The sequence below is a fragment of the Erpetoichthys calabaricus genome, chromosome 9 (genome assembly GCF_900747795.2).
Source record: "Erpetoichthys calabaricus chromosome 9, fErpCal1.3, whole genome shotgun sequence".
NCBI lineage: Eukaryota > Metazoa > Chordata > Cladistia > Polypteriformes > Polypteridae > Erpetoichthys > Erpetoichthys calabaricus.
In genome coordinates this window covers 33,607,586-33,634,468 of record NC_041402.2, presented here as the reverse complement: position 1 = coordinate 33,634,468, position 26,883 = coordinate 33,607,586, and the positions used below count along the sequence as shown (strand labels likewise).

At 38.4% G+C, this 26,883-nt stretch overlaps 1 protein-coding gene across 2 annotated transcripts in view; it reads left to right on the top strand.

Moving 5' to 3' along the window:
* The window catches only part of brd7 (bromodomain containing 7), a 41,022-nt gene that overhangs the window by 9,255 nt on the left and 4,884 nt on the right, over positions 1 to 26,883 (top strand). For both annotated transcript variants that reach the window (XM_051932067.1, XM_051932066.1), the window contains exons 2-8: positions 9,477 to 9,700; positions 19,992 to 20,121; positions 20,198 to 20,255; positions 23,214 to 23,358; positions 23,520 to 23,630; positions 24,051 to 24,244; positions 24,469 to 24,592. In XM_051932067.1, coding sequence (XP_051788027.1) covers positions 9,477 to 9,700; positions 19,992 to 20,121; positions 20,198 to 20,255; positions 23,214 to 23,358; positions 23,520 to 23,630; positions 24,051 to 24,244; positions 24,469 to 24,592 — 986 coding nt within the window. The remainder of the gene's footprint in view (positions 1 to 9,476; positions 9,701 to 19,991; positions 20,122 to 20,197; positions 20,256 to 23,213; positions 23,359 to 23,519; positions 23,631 to 24,050; positions 24,245 to 24,468; positions 24,593 to 26,883) is intronic.

Genomic DNA, 26,883 nt, shown 5'->3' with positions numbered 1-26,883 from the left:
GACAGATTTGTAAAAGGGAAACTTCCATGAAAGTGACTGGGAACCATCAAGCTTTAAAAAAAAAAAATCATTGACCCACTTCTACTAGAAACATACCCAGCTTTCTTTGCAATTTTTAAAGAATTGCTCAGTAAAGCAAATAAGACCATCCAGTTGTTTTAATACCACAAGGAAGCTTTTGGATGCATTTTTGGGGCATCATCTTTGTCATTAGAGTGGGGTTCCTTTTTTGAATGAAAGTCTGCTCCTCCAGACTTTGTTTTGATTAATAAATAAAATTCATATAAAACAATTTTTTGGGGGGCCATTGTAAGTGAGGCAGTCATCATTTTTCACAAAATTAAATCTTAGAAATGCCTATGATATTAGCAGATATTAAGGTGGGTGATGAGTGCAAAATGGCAATAGCGCCTTACAAGTACTTGGGCATGGTCAGAGGTCTAGCTGTGCTCTGTGGTACTTACAGTATTTGTTAAGCCCTTTCAATTATTATTATTATTTTTTGTCATTTATTTCATTCTGCATATTATTGCTATTGTGTTTTAATTTAAACTGGGAAACGGATAATCTTTCATGCCTGTGATTTGCTGACTCGCTTAAAAAGAACAGTTTATTTTTTATTAATTATTACTTGAGCTTTCGTACATGTTGTTTGAGTGGTGCGGTTTATATCTGGAGTACAGCTGATATTGAGCTCTCAGAAAATGTTCATGTTAGGAGGTGTTGCTGATTTCTGACAAGAGTCATCCAGCACAGGCTCCTTCATTCTTCTCTCTGCTGTTTTGTATCATACCTGGCACATCACAGCCTCGAGCAATGACGGTAAAAGGGTGATTAGTGTAATCATGTCCACAAAATGCCTTTGTGTTTTAATGAATACTTAAGGGGTATTAAGCTGTTGTTCAGAAAAGGTACAAGCTGAAACAGCACTGGTATTGCTGCGTGCCTTTTGGTGGCAAATCAAAAGCAGAAAAGGGTGTGCCTTGTAATAGGGATATAAAAATGGGTTTGTAGGCTTGGATCTTGTAGCACAGCTGGCACCACCCACCAGTAGAACTAAGCACAATATTATAAAGCATGTAAAACACTTTCACAATGCTGTCTGCCTCCATGTAGTAATGTGTATAATTTAGTTGTCGTGTATGAGTGACTGTGAACGTATTTTGTTTGCAAAGCATGTAGAATGTTCATATCTAGTATCTGGTGTATCAATTGATTAACTACTGACTGTTATGAGTTTTGAGAGTTTTGAACAGTTCTTTAATATATTTTAATACAATTTACCCTTGCTAATATTTTCTCCTCCTGTTAAAAATTGTTCATCCGCATATTCAGTAGCAAGCAACAAAATGAACATAATGCAGCTGCCAGCTCTGGACACGTGTCCAAAATAAAAGCACACTGCTATCACATAACTTCCCTTTTGATGTAATCACTTTTTATTACAGCGCCCGTGTGAAGGGTGGTAAACTGCATCAACAAAAACTTTTTTTTTTTTTTTTGTGTTAAATTCTCATTCAGTCCTTCACAAGGCAAGCCACTCATTTAACTCGTAACTCTATCTTGGGCATCTGAGAATTCATCATTTCATCATGTACTGATGACAAACAGGCAGACTGCTTTATCGGTTCTTTAATTTCCTGCCTGCTTTTGGATAGATATGTGTATCTCATTTACACCAATGGAAGGTCGCAGTATAGTTTTATGTGTTTATTTTTATATACTCTGTTAGAAAAAGTATTTAGCTTTTGGTCTGCAAGATGCACACATAAGATAAATGTTTTCCGAGATAAGAGTTTTGTATATGTTTAGTATATTTTTTTTAAAAATTGAAGTATAATGTGTTTCTTATACAGCTGTAATTGCTGTGCTGGTGTCAGCAGCATGTGAAAACTGAAGCTCAGATAATGATCATGTCAAGGATTTGCAGTGATGGCTGTCGTACAACACCCATGTGCTAATTTTGTACTTGTAAAGAAGGCTTTCATACTATTGTACAATTGCTTTCACCATCTGATATTTCTTTCGACTCTCTTCTTTAAACACATTAACCCAGATAAGTCTAAGTGTTTATATTTAATGAGCTTAGCACCCGTGCTTCTATCTGCATGCCCAGCTCAGACTTGTGCAGAACTAGCGCAAATCCTGGCAGCTTTGAGTCAGCATCACATACTCGGGATTTATGGTGAGCTTACGGTGGTAGGAAAAAACACTTTAAAACAAGCATTACGTGTACACAATTCACAAGTCAGACTTTCCAGCACATTTTCCTTACTGCCTGAATAATATTTGTAGTGCTTAGTAGGAAAAAAGTAGAAAAGACTCATGAATTCATTCAGGTTTGATGTTTCCTTTTTAGCAAATATGTCTTGTTTCTGCCTCGTGCTGATGCTGCCAGGAGACACTCCGGCACCCTCTAACCTTAAAACTGGATTAGGTGGGTTTAGTAAATAATGACTGGATAGGCTATAGTTAATTAATAGAGATTTACAATTTCTGCTATTGTAACAGTTTTCAAATCACCATTCTTTACTTAGCTACTGAAAAAGCAGCCAAATAGCATTTTTTTCCCATTTTCACACCTATTTCTGGACATTCTGCATAGTCACAAAAGTAATCCATCCATCATTCCACAGTGTGTTACTTCATGGAAATATATGAACTGAAAAATTATCTGGAACGTATTTAAGACTTTCAAGACTTCTACAAATGTTCAAGGACATTGTCATATTGAGAGAGGAACAACTAAAAGAATGAACATTATTGAAATTAATTTGTAAACATTCATACCACTTTGGTGTTATGCCAAAACAACACCCAAAGCAATAATGCAGTAAAATGTATTGTACTACTTTATATATTTAAGTACAGTAGAGTCTCGCTTATCCGACATAAACGGGCTGGCAGAACGTTGGATAAGCGAAAATGTCGGATAATGGGAGGTGTTGAGAAAAAGCCTATTAAACGTCAAACTATGTTATAATTTTCCCTATAAATCCCTTTCGGTTTGTGTGCGCCGATGATTTCCGCACGTGTTCAGTCTCTCCCTGTGCAGCGTTAGAGAGAGAGCACGAGAGAGAGACACAGACAAACACCTGCACACGCAAGAGAGAGAGACGCACGCACACACACACACACACACACGCACGCGAGACGCATGCACACGGACAGACGCACGCACGCACGCGCACAAGAGAGAGACACACACACGAGACGCATGCACACGGACAGACGCACACACTCGCACAAGAGAGACACACACACACACGCACGCATGCCAGAGAGGGCCAGCCACATAATCCACTGTAATCATGTTTTACAACAAAACAACAGAAAAATTTAACTGAAAAAATGAACTTAGCAACAAAAAATAGACTACGCTCACACTCGCAACTTGCAGTTCTTGTTGCCGATTGATGTGTTTTTTTTTTTTTGCGGTGGGACGTCGGATAATACAGAATGTTGGATAAGCGAGACTATATTGTAGTTAAAGGTTGTTTCATAATGACATGTCACTGAATCTCTCAGTGATAAAGCCAATATCCTCTGCAGAGTGCATATGTAAACATGACACATTTTTTTAACAAGTTGGAAAAACAAACAGTGACTAATGCATATTTTTAGGGTCCAGTATTTTACTTTATTCTTCATTTCCCCGGCTTTTCCTTTCTCCAAGGTGACCACGGAAGAGGTGTATATCTCTTTTCTGTTTATAATCTGCATTCTGTCATCTTCTTCATGTCCTTTTCTGCCATATCCACCCTCTGCTTTTTGGTCTCTCTCTCTCGCTCGCTTTCTCTTCTTCTTTCTCCTGGCAACTCCATCTCTAATACTGATCTTAGTACCTGGTTTTCCTCTTGTCTCCATATGTATCCAGCCCACTGAAGTCTTCTCTCTATAATCTTCTACCCTTTCACTTTTTTCTGCTTGATCAGTTTTAATTGTTGCTCTCCAGATCCATCTCAAGATTTTCATCTCTTGAACTCCCAAGTGTTCCCCAAGCCTCTGCACTATGCAGCATTGCTGGTCTCACAACCATTTTGTATTTTTTCTTTTTATCTTGTGTCATGCAGTATTCTGCTATACCTTCTCCTAATGTTTTTCCATTCTGTTCCAATATTATGCCTAATTCAAGACTAGCCTTCTGTGTCTCTTTGAATCATTGATCCCAGATAGTAAAAGCACTCGACTTCTTCTGATTCTTCTGCTGCCAGCTTCAATTGTGATACCAATGTTGACTTCTTAATGTAATCTTTTTGTTGTTTATGACCTTAAAACTTTTTTTTTGTTCTTTATTTCACATTATACAATTTCTTGTATTAGGAATTTGTTAGTTTTCGCATACCCCTTGGGGTCAGAGCACAGGGTCAGCCAATGTACAGCGCCCCTGGAGCAATTACAGGTTAAGGGCCTTGATCAAGGGCCCAGCAGAGTAGGATCTCTTTTGGCAGTGACGGGGATTCGAACAGGCTACCTTCTGGATACCAGCTCAGATCCTTAGCCTCAGAGCCACCACTCCGCCCTTAATGACAGTTCCACAATTGAATGAATGCTTTGACTTTTCTAATCTACCAGGAATGTTTTACTAGCTGTCATTGGCCACAGCCTTCTTTACACACCTCACTAAGGATTAAAATTCATTAAGAGAAGCTTAAAAAAAAAAAAAGTGCTATAAAATTTAACAGCTCGGAGTTTCCACTGTCAGAAACATCATTAGATAAAGGAAGTTAAGGAGAATTATTGATGTCAAGGCAAGGTCAAAGAGCTGCTCACACATGCAAACCAGAACCCACATATCACTACAGACTACCTTTAGATAGTTTAGCCAACACTGGGGTAGTGGTCTACAGTACACAAAAATGATCTGCCATTAAGAGTTATCAAAGGAAAACTGTTCTTACAACCTCATGACAAAAGTCAGTGTTTAATTATTCAAAGCAATACAAGGAGAAACCAGAATGTTTTTGAACAAAAGTGCTGCTTAAAAAAATAGATAAAAATCGAAGTTTGTGGCCTCAACTTAAAAGATTGCGTGATGAATTTCAATAAAAAAACACTTCCGGTTTTGAAGAAGAAGGTGGGATCTGGTAGAATACGTGAAAGCCACTTGAAAAGGAAACACTGTGCAGGTGAAAGATTAATGTATTCAACCAAAAATTAACGATGCCTCAGAGTTGGTAAAGAAAACCTGAAAAGATGATGTATTTTTCAGGGCAGCAACAACCCAAAATGTGCTTCAAAGTCAAGTATGAAATAAATGGAGGAATGAAACATGAAGTTGGACGGGCCTTCATATTTGAATATACAGTAATTTAGGAGCTACTGGGATATCTCAAACATTTAGTACATTCATGAAAACCAAGTAATATTTCTACAGTGGAAGAGTTCTGCAAAAAAGAATGGGGAAATCCTAAAGCAAGAACAGAAATACACTTAACTGCCTCCATAAAACATGTGGAAGCTGTCAGCTCCGCTAAAAATAAAAAAGTACTGACTAACTGGGTGAGCAAACCTTTGTGCATGTCACATTCACTATGTATTTTTGATCAATCCATTTGGCAATTACTTTGTAATTATGCATCACAGTAGGGCTGTTATGGCGTGTTGACATAATCGATTATTTAAATTTGTCAATTGGTGCATTATATGTCGACGTATAGTATTTTTTACCATCTTTCGGGAGTTCAGCATGGCAGGACCTAGTTCATCTGCAGGTCCTTCATGTAAAGGACTGCGGACTTTTACAGTAATGGAGTACTTTAAGTAAAAGCCAAATAATATTGTGTTCTATACTCTGTAAATGTGAAATGATGTATCATAGCAGCACCACAGCTATGCAGGAACATCAAGCATTCCGGAGTTTTCTATGAAGACAGTGCCGTAAGTTCTAATTACTTTTGTTAGTTCTGCCTGGAAAATTGCTTCATTCCTACAGTCATTTATTCTCCTGAGCACTGGACTTCATAAAGGACCCCTCAACCCAGCAACAATGTAGTAGTAGGCTGAGTAACAAGACCCCCTAACCCCCTCCCCCATCCAAAAAAAAAAAGAAAGATTAAAAGTAATGGACGGTGTGACAGAAATAGCAAATAAGCAGCAGCATAACATATTGTTAGCTAGTGATTATCATGAGCTTTATGATATGTTACTTTACTCTCACTTTATGTTACAGTAGAGTCTCGCTTATCCAACATTCTGTATTATCCGACGTCCCACCGCAAAAAAAAAAAAAAACAAAAAAAAAAACGCATCAATTGGCAACAAGAACTGCAAGTTGTGAGCGTAGTCTATTTTTTGTTGCTAAGTTCATTTTTTCAGTGAAATTTTTCTGTTTTGTTGTAAAACATGATTACAGTGGATTATGTGGCTGGCCCTCTCTGGCGCGCGTCTCTCTGACACGCGTGTGTGCGTGTGCGTCTCTCTCGTGAGCCTGTGTGCGTGCGTCTCTCTCGCGCGCGTGTGTGTCTTTCTCTCGTGCGCACGTGTGTGCGTCTCTCTCGCGTGTGTGTGTGTGTGTGCGTGCGTGCATGTGTCTCTCTCTCTCTCTCTCTTGCGCGTGCATGTGTCTATCTGTGTCTCTCTCTCGCGTTCTCTCTATAACGCTGCACAGGGAATCATCGTCGCGCACAAACCGAAAGGGAAACTGGCTTGTTCCTATACCGAGTGTGTGGTCGTGCACAGAGGCAAAAGTTTGGTGAACTTTTTAGTCATAACCCAATTTGTACGTGTTCAAAGATTTTCGTGAACTGAGATTCCACTGTATTAGGCTCGTAATGTGTAAAATTATAACATAGTTTGATGTTTAATAGGCTTTTTCTTAACACCTCCCATTATCCGACATTTTCGCTTATCTGACGTTCTGCCGGCCCGCTTATGTCGGATAAGCGAGACTCTACTGTACTTAAATATCTAAAGTAGTACAATACATTTTACTGCATTATTGCTTTGGGTGTTGTTTTGGCATAACACCAAAGTGGTATGAATGTTTACAAATTAATTTCAATAATGTTCATTCTTTTAGTTGTTCCTCTCTCAATATGACAATGTCCTTGAACATTTGTAGAAGTCTTGAAAGTCTTAAATACGTTCCAGATAATTTTTCAGTTCATATATTTCCATGAAGTAACACACTGTGGAATGATGGATGGATTACTTTTGTGAGTATGCAGAATGTCCAGAAATAGGTGTGAAAATGGGAAAAAAATGCTATTTGGCTGCTTATTCAGTAGCTAAGTAAAGAATGGTGATTTGTTAGGTTTTTTTCCCCCAAGTTTTTGTTATACAATCTGAAGTGTTACTTCAATTGATAGGTTATGTTCAAGTGTTAGTTAAACTGATCTTAGCACTAATGTTGGACTGCTAAACAGATATGTTTGTGTGCTACTGAAATCTGATTCAAACAAATCCCCCGTTAACTCATCTTGCGTTTTTGCACTTAAAAATGTTGTACCACTCAGCAGATCTGATCTGTAATATCTGATTCAAACTGCACTACTTTTGTTATCAAACCTTTATTCTGGAACTGAAATTATTTTGAGTTTGCATTCCTTTTTGCACCTTATTACACAATACAGTGTTGATATTCTAATGATAAAAGTTTTTCATATTTGCTTTTTGGTATTTATTAGATTTTTAATGGAATAATCCAAAATTATTACTGTTGCTCGACATGTTTTGTTATGTTCTGCAGCTCTATTCTGTGCCGTTTACTTCCTTCATCTATATCCCGTAATATACAGACCATGTCATAATATGTAGGTAATCCCATCAGCCATGCATTTAAAATACCAGGTGTCTAGCTATTCCCATATTCAGTCTTTGCCTAGAAGCCATAGCTTAGTCACGAACTGTTCAAACGATTCGGCAGGTGCCTGCGTCTTTTCATTAAATTTGTAGCACAAATATCAGGTTTGCTTTTGGCATTACATAAGCCTCAAAACAGTTATAATATGACTGCAATTCCTTACTGCCATCTTTGGATAATGCCCATGTAGACGTCCCGGCCTTTGTCATCATTCCAGAGCAGCAAGTAACTACACTTTTCCTTTCCCCCTTTCATTTTGAAGTTGGGCTCATGAACATTAGCTATACATTCCATTTGAATATTTTGCCACAAGTCTGGCAAATTGACTGAATCCGAGTCCATTTGAGGTGAAGGAACTCCGGCGAGATCCATAACTGATTATATTAAAGTATTTAGTTTTTCACTCTGACGCCATGTTGTGTGTTCTATCGCTTTATTCTATTAAAAGGTCTCAGAATCACAGGATGGCTTGTCACATGTGCCAGTTACTTCCTTCATCTTTAGCCCATAATATACATACAGTCCCATAATATGCCGTTAATCCCATCAGCCTTACCTTTAAAGTAACTGATGTTTTTGTAGATGCTACAAGTTACTTATTAGATTAGTCATCTAATTGATAAAAAATAGTCGTTAGGTGCAGCTCTACATCACAGTGTGTACAAATGTCATGTTTTTATCAGTGTGTACTGTGCTGAGATTGTGTTAATGTTTATTTCAGTTTGACAATGATTGAAATGTACTGTTCAGCAGACGTTTACCTTCAGATGTATGTTGGACTGGCAGAGACCTGGTGGTTTGTTGTACTCTTCTGTTGTATTTATACGTTCTTTTAAATTCTGTTTACCATGATACTTTAATTAGAATGTGCTTGCATGCTGTTGTACCAGCTGCTGCATTTCTAATGTTGTTCTTGTCCAACCTGAAGTAGGAATAGCTGGTATTTATTATTTAGAGTATACATGGTAGTATGAAGGAGTAGTGTTTATGTGAGAGATGTGAACTGCTTTATGGATGACAAATGCATGTGTTTGATGGTAACAATCGAATGTGGCAAATTTGTTTCAGATCAGTGGATTCATGACAGGAAAGAGTGGAGAAGAACATGCCAGAGGGCTCCCAGACTAAGTCACGTTTTAATTAATAGAACAAGTATGGTGGAGGACCTCAGATGTTAGCGCCACATGTAACAGTGTACGCATCCCAGTAATTACGCTGGACAGTGCTTTGGTCATTGTTTGAGCTCTTTTCCAGAGCCAAACTGACAGATTATTTTATTTATATATATATATATATATATATATATATATATATATATATATATATATATATATATATATATCAGAGCAGTGCTAATGTTTGCCCTCTTCAGAGTGTCCTTTACATTCTCTTGGCCTGGATCTGTTGCAAATTGCCAAATGGACATAAGGTTATATTACAGTAAATGTTTCTTGTTGTCATCCCTACATCTAAGTAGTTACTACTATAGGTTACAGTAAAAAAAAGTGAACAATTAAATATTGTGAATAAAGCAAACATGGCTGGAGCAAAAAATGTCCCTATGAGTGATTCTCTCTGCATGTTTATCATTTGTTTGCTTTCTTCCATATTCCTTATTGATCCGATTGTCTTTCCAGACTAAATTAGAATGTATTTTGTTTCTGTTGAACAGAGTATGTGGAGAAGCCCTTGAAACTGGTTCTCAAAGTGGGAGGCAATGAAGTGACTGAACTGTCCACAGGGAGTTCTGGGCATGATTCTGGTACTTTTGAAACCTTTGAAGACAAGTCTGATCATGAAAAGCATAAGGACAAGAAAAAAAAGAAGAAGAAGAAAGGAGAAAAGGAGAAGCACAGCCCTGAACCAGAAGTAGTGGAGGAGAAAAAGAAAAAGAAGGTATGTCATCATCATTGGCTTCACATGCAGTACTTTGGAACTTTCAGCAGTCTTTAATGCCATAGAACAGTACATCGCTTTGGACATTTTTATATGAATGAGAGATTTCAGTTTTTAATTTTGAATAAATTTACAAACCTTTTTTAAAATGTTTTCACTTTGCCATTATGGGTTATTGAGTGTAGATTGATAGGCAACAATGGCAAATTTATTAATTTTATATGAAATCTATAACACAATAAAACTATGCAGAAAGTGAAGGAGGCTGAATAGTTTCTGAATCCTCTGAAAATCCAAGGCTAAATGACGACTCCATTTTGTCATAGCAATGATGTACAGGGAGATTCACACGAAAGAGGCCCAGAATATTCTGTTGTAACTCCCGTTAGGATGAAACGATCTGAACCAAAAAAATAAGCTATATACCTTGACGAATGTGTAATTGATTGCATTACATGCAGTGCTGGAAGTGATTTCCGTTTTCTGCCAGACACATTTTGAAGCAGCGCTCCATGTTCCTGAACGTATCGGCAAGCGTCTCAGGGGGGAATAGCAGCAATTTTACATGGATGTTTTCTTTCAAATCTTCCACAGTGCGATTTTTGTGCTGATAGACTTTTCCTTTGAGCAGACCCCAAAGGAAGAAGTGTGGTAATGACAGATCCTGCGACCATGGTGGCCAAAGCCCCTTTGAAATTACCCTGTTGCCAAAGAAGAACTCAATTGCTGCCATGCTCCTTGCCGATGTGTGACATGTTGTTGCTGGAAGTAACCTTCTGTTAATTCACGATCATCCAGTTGATTCTGACATCGCTTAAATTAATTGGTGACCTGGTAGGTTCACACCATTAAGAAGCAAGTGACTGAGTGAATGGGGTACAGGCAATATGCACCCTGAAGTTGCAAACGGAGGTTAAACGTCTGATGGCGCCTACCTCATCACTCTAACGCAGGGGCATCCCGGATAGTTTGAAGCTCCATATACTGAGGAGCATGTTGTTTTGTTCAGATTGCTTCATCCTAGCGAGAATTATTACGGAATATTTGGGGCCTCATTCGAGTGAACCTCCCTGTACTAGTATCACTCAGTGTTGAAGTGGCAATGCCATACAAGTGCTATAGACTCTCTCTGCAAAAAGGGTGAGCTGTACTAAACTGTTTTGTGAAGGAGACCTGCAGTATTGTGAGTAACAGTTTAGGAGTCCACAGCAGGAAGACAGACCTGCTTCATTTCACTATATTTGCCCTGTTTTTCATGTGGCTGTATTGTCTTTTATTTGATGTTGTCTAACCTTTATACTTTTTTCTTAAGTAAGTTGTCCCATTTGTTAAGGAAACCAATATTTCATAGTTGTGGCTACATTATCAGACTGAGCCCTGTTTCAATGTAATCTTGATCTGATTATATTGGTGGATATTCCCTGATATGTTGTGTTACTCCTGTCACATCCCCACATTATATGCACTATATTTATTGTATAGACGGCTTAGTGTTATTGAATTGCCTGCACTTCTGTGAAATGCTACAAAGATCTCATAATATGAAAAGTTCCACAATTCAGTATTCCCCTAATAATCATTATGTCTGTTTCTTGCAAAGAAATAGAATGCATTAACCAATTTGATTTTTTAAAACTTTAATTTTAAACAGCAATATGTCAGCTTCCATTATATAGGGTTCCCATGGTCATGGAAATCCTGGAAAAGTTATGGAAAATTATAAAGTTTTGGAAAAGACATGTTTTTTTTAATATACAGAAAATAAGATTTATGTCATGCAATTTTGTAAATTAGCAAAATCTTGAAAAGATTGTCTCAGTGATTAATGTTATGAGATCTCGCGACAAATGTGTAGTGAGCCGTAACACATATGCCATAATTATGGATAAATGTGTGTTTATCAATGCTGTGCTTAACAAACTCCCGAAAGATTTTGGGTGAGGCTGTAATAGCAAGTCACTTAAAGGGTAAAAAACATTGACAATAAGCAGGCTACAAGAAGAATGATTTGAACTGACACCTTTTTCAGTTCTTCTGCTGGCACAGCAAAGGTTAATGCAATTCTCTTACACAGTGAAGTAGCCAGGCAAACAAAACCATCCGAGTCCAACACTGATTTCCTGTCTGCTGAAGTTTTATGGGTGGTGTAAGTAATTGATCCACACTATTCTTAGAAATCCTGCACCATTCTTAGAAAGCTGTTTAAAACAATGTTCACCAACAGTGAAATTGCAGTTAAATTTTCATGTAGTGAAAAAAATGTGCATATCTTAATTACACTCAGTATTGCTCCTTATGGTAATACATTGTCAGAAACGTGTCTTAGTAAGCTGGGTATGCTCTTTATTTTGATGAGACCCTTAATCACGCCTTGCAGCTCAAACAAATGGATATACATGTGAGGATTTGGAATGGCGGATAAGTGAAAACTAGGGACATAGGCCTGGATTTTATGCAGCATGCAACTGCTAGGGATATTATGGAAAGATAGAAATTGCACCGCACTATAACAGAGATTGGGCTAAAAAATATTGTCCAATTATCCATAGACGGGCCCAGTATTAACTGCAAAGCGTTTGACTTGTTACAGTCAGAGGTTTTGCACGATGTGAACAAGACCTTGATGAACGCAGGATCAAGTGGATTTCTCGTTTTCTGTAATGCATTTCACGATAAATGTAGATCAAGTGGATGGGAGCTGGACCATAATCTTTCCAGCCTCTACTGGCTATTCAAAGACAGTTCTGACCGCAGAGAGAGCTTTGTTAAAATCACAGGTCACAACATGTTTATGCTGGATATAAAATGTGGTCTTATGAAAAGAGCATTAATGCTTTGGCCTCCTATGTCATGAATAATATTGCTATTCATTAATTCATGTGGTGCTACCATAATAATATTTGAACTCAAATATTGATTTTAAGCAGTATTTCTTTTGTAGTTGCTGGACCAAAAATGTCAGTGAATATATTTGTTATGTGCACACGGTTTGATAAATCTGGTAGCCCATGAGGATAATTTCATTCTTTATAAGCCCTTTACTGAAATCCCCACATCTGGCACAAATAAAATTCAGATCTTAGATTTAATTAGATTACAATTTAAACATGAGTAAAGTATTACCAATAATTGAATTATGGGTGAAATCAATTTATTCATACAGTATGTGATGAAATTCACTGTTAAATACATTTATAAGAAAAAAAAGTAGTTGGAGTCAATTGCTTGCGAGCAACTTTTATGTGTGGCCTGTCTATTGGGCTCGTGGCATGTTTTATTAAGGAAAAGACACTGAAAGACACAACTTCAACATTGAAGGTCCTCCATGTCCCTCTTCAGGAAACCAGTGAGGATAAGGATGCCACAATGGTGGATGCTGGATTTGAGGCAGAGGAGGTCCTCAGTCAACTTAAGGCTGATAAGAGAGGCAGCTTGTTGTAACAGAGTATAAACATTTTCTGATTGGCCAAGCTTCTTAGGAAGGCACCACTATCTGATTTTCAGGAATTTCCAGTGTCTTGACCCAAGAGCAGTGGTCTCAAACAAGGAACTGAGTGCTCTGAAAATAAATTGGGTCCTGCACACTCTTTGTCAGAGCAAATCAAGTGAATGACTTTGTGTATGATGATGTGCTGAGGGAGAGAGGAGAGGAGAGGAGAGGTTGGGAGCATGCGCTGATTACAGCAAGTTGTCGCACCCACCACACGGCAAAACACCCGGATTGAGATCTGAGTGCAGCTATGCAACGGGTGACACCTTAGCACCACACTGAACTGTGAGAGGTTTTTTTTTATAGTGGCTGGAGTGCCAATCCTGTGCTGAAGGAGTTGAATACGTTTTAAGATTTTACTGTAACCACAGCAGACTTCCGTGAATTTCACCCCAAGTCAGAAAGGTGAGATGATGCTCTGTTGAATGGAACTATGGGTTCCAAAGCAGAGTTCAGAAAGCTGTGCTGCTGGTTATGCCTCATGGACAGGCAAGCGTGGAGAGACGGTTCTCTGTAAGAAGATAGTAATGGAGAATCTGAAGGACCAGTCAGTACTTGCACATCACTGACCACATCAGGGCTGTTGGGGGAGTATGTAATGTTCAGATTATAAAAAAGCTGCTTATGTCAGCTGCAGGAGCTAAACAAAAGTACCATGTGTACCATGATGCAACAGAAAAGACAGAGAAAAGGACAGGGAATTAGCTTAATGAGGAGGAGACTCATGGATGAGGTTGACAAGTTGGGGGGCAAAAAAGAGGGCCCAAGTGGAGGGTGATGCAAAAGCACTTGAGCATGCAGCAGATGATTATGCTGTCAAAGCAGAAACTGCAAGCAAACTGACTTTAACTGCACAATCAAACAATCTCTGTCACACTGCAAAAGACAAACAGGCAGATTTGATGGACATCAGCAAGCATATTGTGGAGAGATGAAGTTAAATAAAGCAGTAATCATTGAAGAGACTGATCTGATTCACAAATAACACCTCAATATTAATATTCCACTTACCATGTTCAGTTTTTCAGGATGTCAGTTTTACAGAAAACAGTTTGTTTGTATGAAGAGAAACATTTCATTAATGAGGAAAGTCATGTTACAAGTGAGCTACCTGTTTTTTGGCTAACCATTCAGAAATGTTGCTGATTTTTGTAGGAATTAACAAATTGATGAGATTAAAGAGTAATGCCACAAAGAAGTGTATTTCTAATAAAAGTTTAAAGTCTATGGGAACTATAGGCCATTTTATTTATTATTTAGATTTTTATTTTTCAAAGTTTAATAAATTGTACGTTTGAACCAATCACTATTCAAGTTTTAGTCAGTACTTCTGAACTATTGCACACTTTTAAGAATTAATAATCAAATCACTGTTGGGGGCTTAAAGATATTATTAATTTAGTAACATTATTCTACATCCCACAAACCTGTCACATCTGTATGATTATTGTGGCAGTTGTAAGGGCAAATGTATTCACAAAAGTACAAAAATTAACTCTTGCTTTGGAAAGGTTTTGGAATTTTGCTGATAAAAAGGGTGGAAACTCTAATGTAAGGTGATTGATAATAAAAGCTGGTTTGAAGGAGTGAGTGTAAATAATTAAAGCCCTATTACTAATTATACTATATGTATTTATATAGCACATTTAATACAATGGATGCTTTACAGTATACAGTATAAAAACTGATACTATTTAAATACACATCTGAAATTATGCATAACCAGAAACAGCACATTGCACAATAACGTGCAGTGAATCCACTTGACTTGAGCATTCCTAATTTTCATCCTCTTTCTCTGTATGTTTAGCATTCGTTTGCTCAGAGGTTCCTGAGCAGCTCTTCTTTTCTCCACCCTAGCGGCCCGCTTCTTCTCTTCTTCCGTCTGCATCTTTTCGCATTAAAACTGATTAAGTCAGTGTTTGTGTTGCAATTACTTAAATGAAAAATTAAGGAAAATGTATTAAGCTGGCACTTAAGTCTTCAATCTGCTTCAAGAATGATTAAAGATATGAAAAGTTAGAGGAAGTGACGGCGAAGGAGGTAGGGATGAGAACTGCGCCCTTCGCATGTGCCACATGGCCGTACTGCTGGCCGCTGCCAAGAGTTGATTCTATAATAAAACAGTTTATGAGCTATAGGTGATTTAAACTCCTGGACAGACAGACAGCCACTGTAGTGTATTATATAAGAAGATGATAAAAATAACTAGAAAACAAACATCCATAAAAGTTGTTATAATCACTACCTAATAATCCTATAAACATCATTTATAAGAGTCAGTGGTTAATTATTTTATATCATCTCTGGCCAGATGGCAATAAAAGGCACCAAAACACACACACTGCAAGAGACCAGATCCTGGAGAAAATAAACCTCTTGAGGCCCAAAACAGTGCAAGAAAACAAAGAATTGCTGATTTCGACCAATTAGCTCCTCTGGGAAATCCTATATTACAGCATCTGTTGTGAAATCATGGAGGTCTGAAAGAAAAAATGTCATCTTTTCAAAATTTTTGACATTTCAAATTACATACTGCATCTTTTGAACTCTGATGTTCAGTTTCAGATGTTAAGCCCTGCAAAAACAGTGATGTCCCAGAAGACTAGTGTGTTGCAAAAAGCAAGGTAAATGAGACTTCATCTTTCTTTCTTCCCTGCTGTTCATCCTGCCTCCCAAAGCAACGCTATGATTGAACACTTCAGAATCCCTGTCTCTCGGAATGCACACATTCCCCCTGACAACAGTAAACTGTAGAGATGCTGAAATGTCAATATTGTGGCTACTTTTTCAGACCACACAGGGAGCTCTCACTAAACCATAATGAAATATTCTGGCAGTTCAGATTTGTTGATTACTACTAACTCCTAACAATCATTTTAATGAATGGTCAGCCTAAAATACCAACGTATGCTGTATTCATTCACATTAAAAAATTGCAAAAATAAAGAAGTATTATTATTTTTACTATTTATTTAGAATTTATCTTGGTTTTAAAGGGCAGAGTGGGGCTCTGAAGCCAGGGATCTGCGCCAGTTCAAATCCTGTAAATCCCAGAAGTGACTGTACTCCACTGGGCCCTTGAGCAGGGCCCTTAACCCAGGGGTTCTCAATGTCGGTCCTGGGGACCCCCTGTTGCTGCAGGTTTTTGTTCCAACCAGCTTCTGTTTTTAATTGAACTTCTGGGCTAATTAAGTGAACTGATATTTCCCAAGTTCTGTGTTTAGGGAACAATATATTAATTAGAAAACTAAGTTTGGCACCCTGCCCGGGACTGGTTCCTGCCTTGTGCCCTGTGTTGGCTGGGATTGGCTCCAGCAGACCCCCGTGACCCTGTGTTCGGATTCAGCGGGTTGGAAAATGGATGGATGGAAAAAAAAAAATATTAAAATGTACCAAGTAGTTATATAGGAATAATGTATTTTTTTTTCTTTTTAACAGTATTTTCATCTTGATTTTCATTCTACTTTTCAAGGTGTTCTAATTGTTTAATTAATCCATTATTTACTAATTAGTGGGTCTGACGCTAAAGTAGTTGCAGCCTTTGATTATTCAGTGTGTTGTTTGCCAGTGTGTCTGATCTGCTCGTTTTAAGTTGTCATTATTAAGATACAATGAAGGGGGAAAAACTACACAGAGAAGGCAAAGTATAATGAAATCAACAAAAGAAAGTTAAGCATTTAAATCTATAGCAAAAGCAGAAATTTTATAAATGTAAAAATCATGCTGCTGTGTTTTTCTGAATGTCGAATAAAAGAAAAAAAAAAAACCAGCTAATTAAATGAGCTCAGTGTTATCAGGTGTTGCCACTGAATGGGAATCTGGTTGGAACAAAAACCTGCAGCCACAGGGGGTCCCCAGGACCGAGTTTGAGAAACACTGCGGCTTAACCTGCAATTGCTTCATTCTGGGTATGACATTAATCTGCATCCAGCCCAGCAAGCAGGTCCTCCAACTTACAGGGAAAACTTGGGGGTTGGTGGTAGGATTGGCACTCCAGCCACCAAAAAAAAAAAACAACGTTCCAGTGTGGTGCTGAGGTGTCACCACTGCACTTGGTCACAATCCAGGAGGTTCATCTTGTGGTGTGTGTGTGGTAATGAGCTTATCAGCGCATGCTCCCAACCTCTCTCTCGCCTCTTTTGGTTTCAGGCAGAAAAATGACAATAAAGTACAAAAAATGTAATACAAAATAAAAAGAATACACTATAACATAAAAATGATAGTAATGCTAGTAACAAGGAAATTAAGTAAAAGAAATAATAGTAGTAAAAAAAGAGGTGGAAAAAGAGAAATTGATGGAAATCTGACATAGAAAGAATAAACAGAAATAAATTAAACACAAACGGATATAACCAAAATAGACAGGCAAGTAAGTCAAATAGATGGTATAGATGACATTATATACAATGCATATTTACTTCTTCATTAACAGACTGGGCTAGATTGGGTATTACCTATTGTTGATACTACATATATGTCAATACACTTCTTCATTAGACCTTACTATTTGGAAGACTTGTTTTCAAAACTTTGGTGTCCTCGGGTGAATTAAAAGTTTAGACGTACTGTAAGCTCCATTTATACACTTTAGTTTAGCTGGACTTTAATAACTTCTATGGGATGCATAATAAGCAGTGTCACTACTTAATGTTATTAATTGCAGCCATCGTTCCAGCAGTTGAAACGGAAAAATCTAGATCTTTTTGTTCTCAAGCAAGGTCTGTTTCCTTTCTCTAGCACTGCATGAAACATTTTTTGTGTATTGCTTGATGTCTTCCCTCACAGTTCTAGTGAAGAATGAGAGGGAAGAGAGCTAGACTTTTCAGGGCTCATGTGAAATAACAATATCCCAGATACTTGGGTCACAATATGGAGGTGTTGTGATTTTATTTTATTTTTTGTTTTTAAGATATTAAACATGATGATTTCAGTTCTGTACTCTATCTCGATGTATTCTATTAATACATTATAAAATATTGTACAGGCAAAAATGTATCAGTCCACTATTCCTAGTAAGAAGTTGTTCCTCTTAAATATTTAATTGTGAAAATGGATCAAGAGTATCTTGACAGTCTCCACAGTAGGGCTGTCAGATCAAACATCACTATTCAAATATAATTTGAATTTATTTTAAAAAGTTTTTATTCAAATGCAACAGCCAATATTCGATGTTAAAAGAGAGGTGGTTTTTTCACTTGCACTAGTTTTGGCATCAAGTTACTCCAGACATTCTATGCAAAGCTAAAGAATTTTTACTGGTCTGTTCTTGCACTTCCACAATTAGCGTTTTTGCAATTTTCAACGGTTAGCTTGTTATTTTTATTAGTAAAATTTACAGTCCGACCCCTTCACAGTGTAGTTTTTTTTTTTCCTCAATCTCACTGCTCTGCATTTTAATCCATAAATTCATTCTGAGCAGTTTTTCTAAACAATTCTTCGGTGATCTAAAAGTATCATTTTGCGTCTGAGTCTGCCCCATTTACTCTTAAACCTGAGATCCCTGACTGTTGTTTAATACTGAGATATTCTCATTAAAGCAAATGGAAAATAACTGTCATAATTTTGATTTTCCTTTTATTACATCACTTTAAAGAGATTCCTGTCAGCCAACATGCTGTGACCCACAGTTAGCCTCTGTCTTATGTGGCTGTGTGTTTGATATACAGTATTATGCCTAAAACAATGAGGTGCAATTGGAAATGTTTAGGCCACCTTTATTAAAATATTGCTGCATCTGAAAGAAGAAAAAAGGCAAATGGACCCTGACTTGATACTGTGATGATCGCACTTTTCCAAGTGAGTCCAACTGTACCCAAGTGGCTTTTTTTTTTTTCCAGAATGCCATGATATAAATGGCATCCTGTTGCTGCTGCCCATTGGACACCTCCAAAATAAAAAAACATTTCAGCCTTTGACCTTCCTGCCTCTTGCCTGCTCTTTTATTTTGCTCGCTATTCTCACCCTGACTTCAGGAACCAAAATTTAAATACTGCATATTCAAGTATTTAGTTATTTTTAATTTGAACTTTCAGACCTTATTTTTTGAGTAATTTGACAGCCCTTCTCCAGAGTAAGACTTGGAGTACTGTATTACAGGACTTGACACACAACTAACTATTGGTGCGTCATGTAAATTAAGCTCTGGAAGAGTCCTTGTGAGATGAGGCCATAATGTTAGTAGTACAGCCATCAGTTGATAACTAAGACTAGAATGTTCCACATTTAAAAGGGTGTTACAGTTCTTTGACTCTGTAAATACACACTGCTATCAGGTGCATGTAGGCTATTGACATACTATTTTCACAATAAATTAAACTTTCACAAACAAGCAAAAAGTGCTGAATGCTAACCTTTTAAATATTGGTAAATGTATAATTGTAATTAACCAAAAAATGTTTCAAAAATCCTTTTTTTTTTTTAATTATAAGAACATTATGCTACCTTTCCCTTGCTTGTGAATTTTCATAGCAGCTTAGACCAGATTTATACTTAACGCAGAGCTGAAATTAGGCCAGCCAATGTAAGAGCCAAGTGGCTCGTTCCATTCTCTAATGTTTATGGTCATCAGACTACCAATGCAACTTCTCATTGTACCCGTGTTTGCCCCAGCCCGTTTATAAATATAGTGGCATAGGGACGAAATTTCCTTAGACACACTAGACATGTACATTGGGGGCCTCCATCTGTGAAAATGGGCATACAAGTTGCAGAATTCAGCAAATATTTTCAAATTTTAATGAAGTGGCATGAAAAATTAATCTATTTGTAATGTTAGAAAATCTTGCTTTGCTCTGAAAGACAGAGAAGAAGAAGAAGAGTGAAGACAGTATGGACACTGACCTGTTTGACCAGGAAAGGAGCCAGACCCCATTAAGAGCAGATCTGCTACCTGAAAAGTCTATCAGCACATCGCTAGCAAAACCAGAGGGTGAGGTCTTTTTTATATACTCATCATGTTGCTCAGGCGCCATCCTCTTTATAACTCTTCATTTCCTTTTTTTCAGAAAAGGAGCTGACACCTCTCCAAGAAGCTTTAACACAGTTAGTTCGTCAGCTTCAGAGGTGAGCTGCATAAAATACCTCTTGCTGGGTGCCGCAACACACTGTATCAGTGCATGCTCCCAACCTTTCTCTATCTCTTTTGAACATGCTGAAAGCATGCTCTACTATATTTGTACTTATTTTGTGTCTGTCAAAGATATCTTAAGAATTGATGCATAAGATTTGCATCACCATGCCCAGCTCCTAGTCTGCCGGTGTGTCCAGCAAGGAGAATTCACTCCATGAATGGACAAGGTTAAACAATGGAAAATGCAATGAAGAAAGGTTCCAGTCCTCAAAACCACAACAGTGGCTAAATAACACAAACAATTTTATACTTGGGTTGTGTTAAATAATCATTCAGCATACAATCTATGTCAGGTTCTGACAAAAATTACTTGCTCCCCTTCTCTATCACTCCCTGTCTGCTCGTAGCTGACCTGCTAATAGCGCTGTGGCTGTTGTCTAGGCACTATTGGAAAATACAAAAGTTTGAAGGGTAGAAGATTATGGTGTCCCAGTTTAAAAGTAACAGTGTTGACCAGTTTGGTCGTGGTGCTCAAGAACGTCTGGAATCCAGTTGTGAAGTTGTAGAATACCAGGGTGCATTAACACTTTTTAACATTAAGATAGATATTGTTTTGCTATAATAAACCAATCGGTATTTAACTAGAAACTTTCATACATTTTGCTAGAAATCTCTGAGAACAAACTTTTTCTTGACATTTCTCCTGGCAGAGCCGAAGAAATACTTTACTTACTGACTGACAGCACAATAATGAGCATAAAGCAAAGCTGTATGATAAAATGAAAAGGCAAGCAGTGTATCATAATAAGTAGAAATAAGCAATCTACTGTATATGAAAGAATATTTTAGAAGCAGGTTATGTACAGTATATGAGTGCAAAGCTAAATAAATACGCAGTCTCACTGCTGCTTATAGCTGGTGTAAATTCTGACTTTAGGTACTCCGTTGTGGATGAGCATCAGCCTCTTTCACACTCACAGGTTAGCTGAGTTCTGGTTTCATGCAAGGCCACATAATTCAGGTGTAAATGTTCCTGGTGGCCTTGGGGACATCCTAATTTTAGTCCAGTTTGCCTAACATAAGTGTAATATCTCATTTGCCATTTTGTGACCTGATAATAATCTGTCCTCAAATTTAGAAGAAACAAAGAAAACCACATATTAAAAAACAACTCTTCCGCAGTCTACCAAAAAAAGCTTAACTTCAGCCCAGCAAACTGTTATGCAAAAATACAACATTGAGCTCCTTCTAATCTTAGCTGCGGGTTGCTGTACATTTTCTTGAGTGTTGTTGCACTCTGCCCATCTCTGCAGTTTGAACATGGCTAGATGAAGACTGGACACCACATCACATTCATTTTACACCAAGGAGCAGCCTTTGACGTGCACTGGCACAAAATCCCTCTACTTCAGCAGGCAGCGGCACATGCATTTTCAATTGTGCTTCTTCACTCAACAACCCAAAGGGGCTTGGTACTTAGACATTATTTGGAAGGATATTTAAAAGTTCCCTGAAAGTTTGCAAAAGAGACTGATGGCTAAGAACCTACGAACTCTGAACTTTCTAATTGGGTGAAGTTTCAAAACATATGCATTTGACCAAATAAGAATCCACTACTCGGCAGGAATTTTCCCCCCCACATATTCAGTGTTAGATATGAACAAAGAGAAACACCAATGGAACGTGTAAGGTAACAACTGCAGGCACCTATAAAGAAAGGTAGCCATTCAGGATTGACAATATATATGACTTACATTTTATGAGTAATTTAGGTTCACTTAATGTGCATATCCTTAAGTTTTCCTAAATACATGCATATCAGCTTTTGTGTCTTAATGTTGCAGGAGGTTGGTCATTACCCCAGCAGCACTGGGCAAGAAACAACCCTTGAGAATGGTTGGCACTGTAGTCTAACAAACCCAGTATCCTGAAACTCCTAATCCTGTGGGCTATCTTTGCCTATACAGAGGTTGCTCATTCTTCCTATACCTGCAGTGGGTTTCCATTCACATTCCAAAAGATTTATGTGTTTAATCAATTGGCGACTAGAAACGTTTGGGAGCACGTGTTTAAATAGGCCTTGCAAGGGACCAGTACCCTGTCCAGAGATGGCTCCTGCTTTGCACCCAGCACTGCTGGGAGATGCCCTGGTGCCATGTGACACCAAACTAGATTTTCTGAGCATGTTGTATTATCTTCTCCACATATTATAACATAACCTGTTTGCTTATGATTGTGACATCATCACTCAACAACAAAGATATACAGTACTACATATAATTTGGAAAGCATATGTTTTACAGTGCATATACTGTACATCCTGATTGACAACTTTTGTGATTTATTATTGTTGCCTTTAAAATCCACAAGATTGTTATTTACATCTTCATTTTTAAAAACACATTGCTTATTTACACTCCCAACATCCATCCATCCATCCATTATCCAGCCTGCTATATCCTAACTACAGGATCACGCGGGTCTGCTGGAGCAACACAGGGCGCAAGGCAGGAAACAAACCCCAGGCAGGGCACCAGCCCACCGCAGGGCACACACACACCCAGCACACACTAGGGACAGTTTAGGATTGCCAATGTACCTAACCTGCATGTCTTTGGGCTGTGGGAGGAAACCCACGCAGACACGGGGAGAACATGCAAACTCCACGCAGGGAGGACTCGGGAAGTGAACCCGGGTCTCCTAACTGGGAGGCAGCAGCGCTACCCACTGCGCCACCATGCACTCCCAACATGCATTTCATTTATACTGTCTTTTCAGTTTGATCAAAAACTGAAAAAATAAGCAAAACTGCCCTCACTTGTAAAAGGCAGCACAAAGGTGTGGATAACCCATTAGCTTTTTCCTTGACGGTGACTTGATGGCTGTAGAGTAGCAGTAGTTGAGGTGTTTGTCCTTGTTGCTTTTTCTTTCCTTTTTGTCTTTTTTTTTAGGAAAGACCCCAGCGCCTTCTTTTCATTCCCTGTGACTGACTTGATCGCACCCGGATACTCTTTGATCATAAAACACCCAATGGACTTCAGTGCTATGAAGGAGAAAGTGAAGAAGGAGGAGTACCAGTGTCTGGAAGAGCTGAAGGTCTTTATTGTCCTCAAGTCAATCCCCTTAGAGTGCAAAAATTGTTAATCAGGCTTGAGATGAAAAGATGAATATGCAGCCACCATTCTGTTTTGGATATTGTAACCTACATATGCTTGAACAATTTAAACTTAGAGCTTGTGTTTTTGTGATTATTATAGGCAGATTTTAGAACTATGTGTGAAAATGCAATGGCGTACAACAAGCCAGACACCATTTATTTTAAGGCTGCCAAGAAGCTTCTTCATTCTGGAATGAAAATACTCAGCCAGGTAAGGCATTTGGTACGTTTTGAAATTGAATTGTGCATTTAAAGTTATAACCTGCACCTGCTAATTATGAGGGCTATCAAATCACCTTTACATAATGTTGCACATCACAGTGGCCTCATAAAATGAAACATGGAACTTTTCTGTTCACTTGATAAATTTTTCCACAAGGGACTGATTTTATGAAGTGCTGTCCACATGTTGTGTTTGGAATATTCTGGTGTGACGACTGAAATGTACAAAGCTGTACATGGAACAAGCTGTTCTTGGGCTGTTGCAGGCTTTTGTTAATTTTGGGTACCCCCAGTGTGGCTGTCCAGCAAATTGGAGAAACAATTTCCAAAAAAAAAGTTACACATCTCTGCTAAGTAAAAAGAAAAGTAGGTCACGTCTGTTGTCAGTCATGTCTATATTCCCTTTTAGGAGCGGATTCAGAGTTTAAAGCAGAGTATCGACTTCATGATTGATTTAGAAACCACAAATAGTCTCAGATGCAAGGAAGAATTTTCTGGAACACTGGGAGAATCCAGCCGTCACTCTTTTCAGGAACAGGAAGAATCCATGGATCTCTACGATGGAGCAAAGTCCCCCAGCAAAGCCAGCAAGGAATACAAAAGGTATCCAGTCACATGTGGTTTGGCATTTATGATTTCTTTTTATTCCGTACATTGACAGAAATCTTCCAAACTACTTTTTTTTTTTTTTTAATGGTACCCCCTTTTTATTTTGATTGCAAACCCACCTGCCATAGCTGGCCTGGTACGGTGGTACTGGTACAATTATTATTAAGGCCTACGGCTTGGCCTATTCCATCCAGGTAAATGTTGTCTTATCTCCACAGCCAGGAAAACCAGGAGTTTTTGAAAAACAGCAGTACTGCTGTGTCTGAGCAAGAGCTGCAGCAAATTGAGCAGCTCATTGAAGAATCAGGGGGCAAGTTAACACGGAGGGGAGTAGAAAGTCAGGTGAGTGCAAACCAGAAAAAGGAGACCAGTTGCTGGAGAGATCCATTCTTCTATGTATAGACATCCATGGAATATTAAAACATGGAGTCTAAAAATTATATTTACATTGCCTATCTTGGCGCTTTTGCTTGAAAAAATGCAGATATTACACTTGTTCAGTAATGTCTGGTTAAGTGACAGGATCAAACTGGACATCATTATTGGGGACTGAGCTGTCTGTCTTCTATTTTATAATCCAGCACTTTAGCCCCAAGGACGCACAGTCTGTGCTGACTGTGCACTGTACACGTTCAAATACGTTTCATCGAATTCAGAGTTTTGGGGGCTGGAACCTATCCCAGAATCCCTGGGGGAAAGTCACTGCTCAACTACTGTAATCAGCGAATTGAAATTTGGGGTGTCAACAAAAGTCACTGTGTGTTTCTTAGGCCACAACATTTTCATTTAAAGGCTTTTTTAAACAAAAATGGGCTTAATCCACAGTAGCATTTTCACATCATTTATAAAATTACCTGCACCCACACTAAAATGTCTGAAAACTTTCATGCTGTAGATGTTCCCCTACACTGGGCGGGCACACATCGGCTGGAAAATCCCTAAAGGGATAGTAGCACCACCAGCCAGGGGATTTATTGTAAAACCAGTAATGGCGCACTGCACAATAACATGCAGTGAATCCACTTGACTTGAGCGTTCACAGTTTTCTCTGTACATTTCGCTTTGTTTGCTCAGAGGTTGATGCGCTCGCTCCTTCCTGAGCAGCTCTTCTTTTCCCCAGCCTAGTGGTCCGCTTCTTCTCTTCTTCCGTCGGCATCTTTTCGCATTAAAACTGATGAAGTCAGTGTTTGTGTTGCAATTACTTAATACGTTTTCTTTAATTTTTCACTTAAGTCTTCAATCTGCCTCAAGAATGATTTAAGAGGTAGGGGAAGTGACGGCAAAGGTGGCAGGGATGAGAATAGCGCCCATACACATGTGTCACACAGCCACCCTGCTGGCCGCTGCCGAGAGTTGATTCTACAATAAAATAAAAAGAGGAATAACCTTGGAGGTCAATCACCACCCCGAGAGCGGATAGTAGACGTCACATTGTACATGTGTACCAAATTTCAAGTCAATAGGTGAAACGGTTTGTGAGCTACAAGTGATTGAAAATCCTGGACCAACAAACGGACAGCCACCGTAGCGTATTATAGAAGAAGACTATAGCAACTGGCACATTTATTTGCTTTTTGTTTTGTGTATGCAGCATTCAGACTATAAAAACAAACAAACATGCATGCAACAGGCCCTGTGGGAATATGATATACTTCCATAAAGGCTGACAGTTCTAGAAATAAGACATTGTAATGAGTAAGATCTGGTGTAGGGAAGGACTACGTCATAACCAGGAACAATTCGGCATGGGATTCAAGTTTGCACTTCTAACAGTCTGTATTTTCACCCATCCAAGCTGCAATAGCGAGCCAATGTTTTCACTGTTGTACAGCTCTAGAGAGCACTTTTAGCCCCCTTAAAGAGTTACTTTTGAAAACACTGGGCTAGTGTGGACAAAAGAAGAAGAAATAATGGGGATTGTCTGCATTTTTAATGGAATGTAGCCATGCGGAGCGTGAAAACGTTCCTCGAGTGTGTCACGGTATGAACGCCTGGCCAAATGGGGCTCGAGAATGATGACAGACACATGTGGCCAATAACAGGTTATGCTTCTTTCCCAGAGGATCCTGGATTTGGGGAGTTGGACGCAGACCTGTAGCCACAGGTGACATATTGTGTTGTCCCTGGACCTGTGCATCTTCACATCGGTTACTTATACACCACCACATCTTTCATTCATCCATATTGGGGTTACCTGTTTTACTTTATCCTCCCTCCATATACAGAGAAGGAAGAAAATACAATTTGAAATCCTATGTTTTAAACATGTTTAAAAAGATGCGTCTGTTTATCTATGGTAAAAAAAATCTGTGGACTGCTTCTTGTGAAAATTTGTGGACAACTTGTGCTGGTTAGTTCGGTGAATTCCAGCTGTCAAGCGTTTTCAGTACAGAATTTTTAAAGTCAATCCCAACAAGTACCAAACCATTGCTCAGAAGTATACAGAATATGACTTACCGTATATACTCACGTAAAATCGATCATAAAATCAGAGCCTGACTTATACGCTCGTTCATAAAATGCGACACTTAATTTTTTTTTTTTTTTTTTTTTTTACATCTTCTTGCCTCCTCCAATCTCACACCAGTTTCTCAGACACATTGAATTCTGTCGCAGCAGCGTAGTTACCAGTT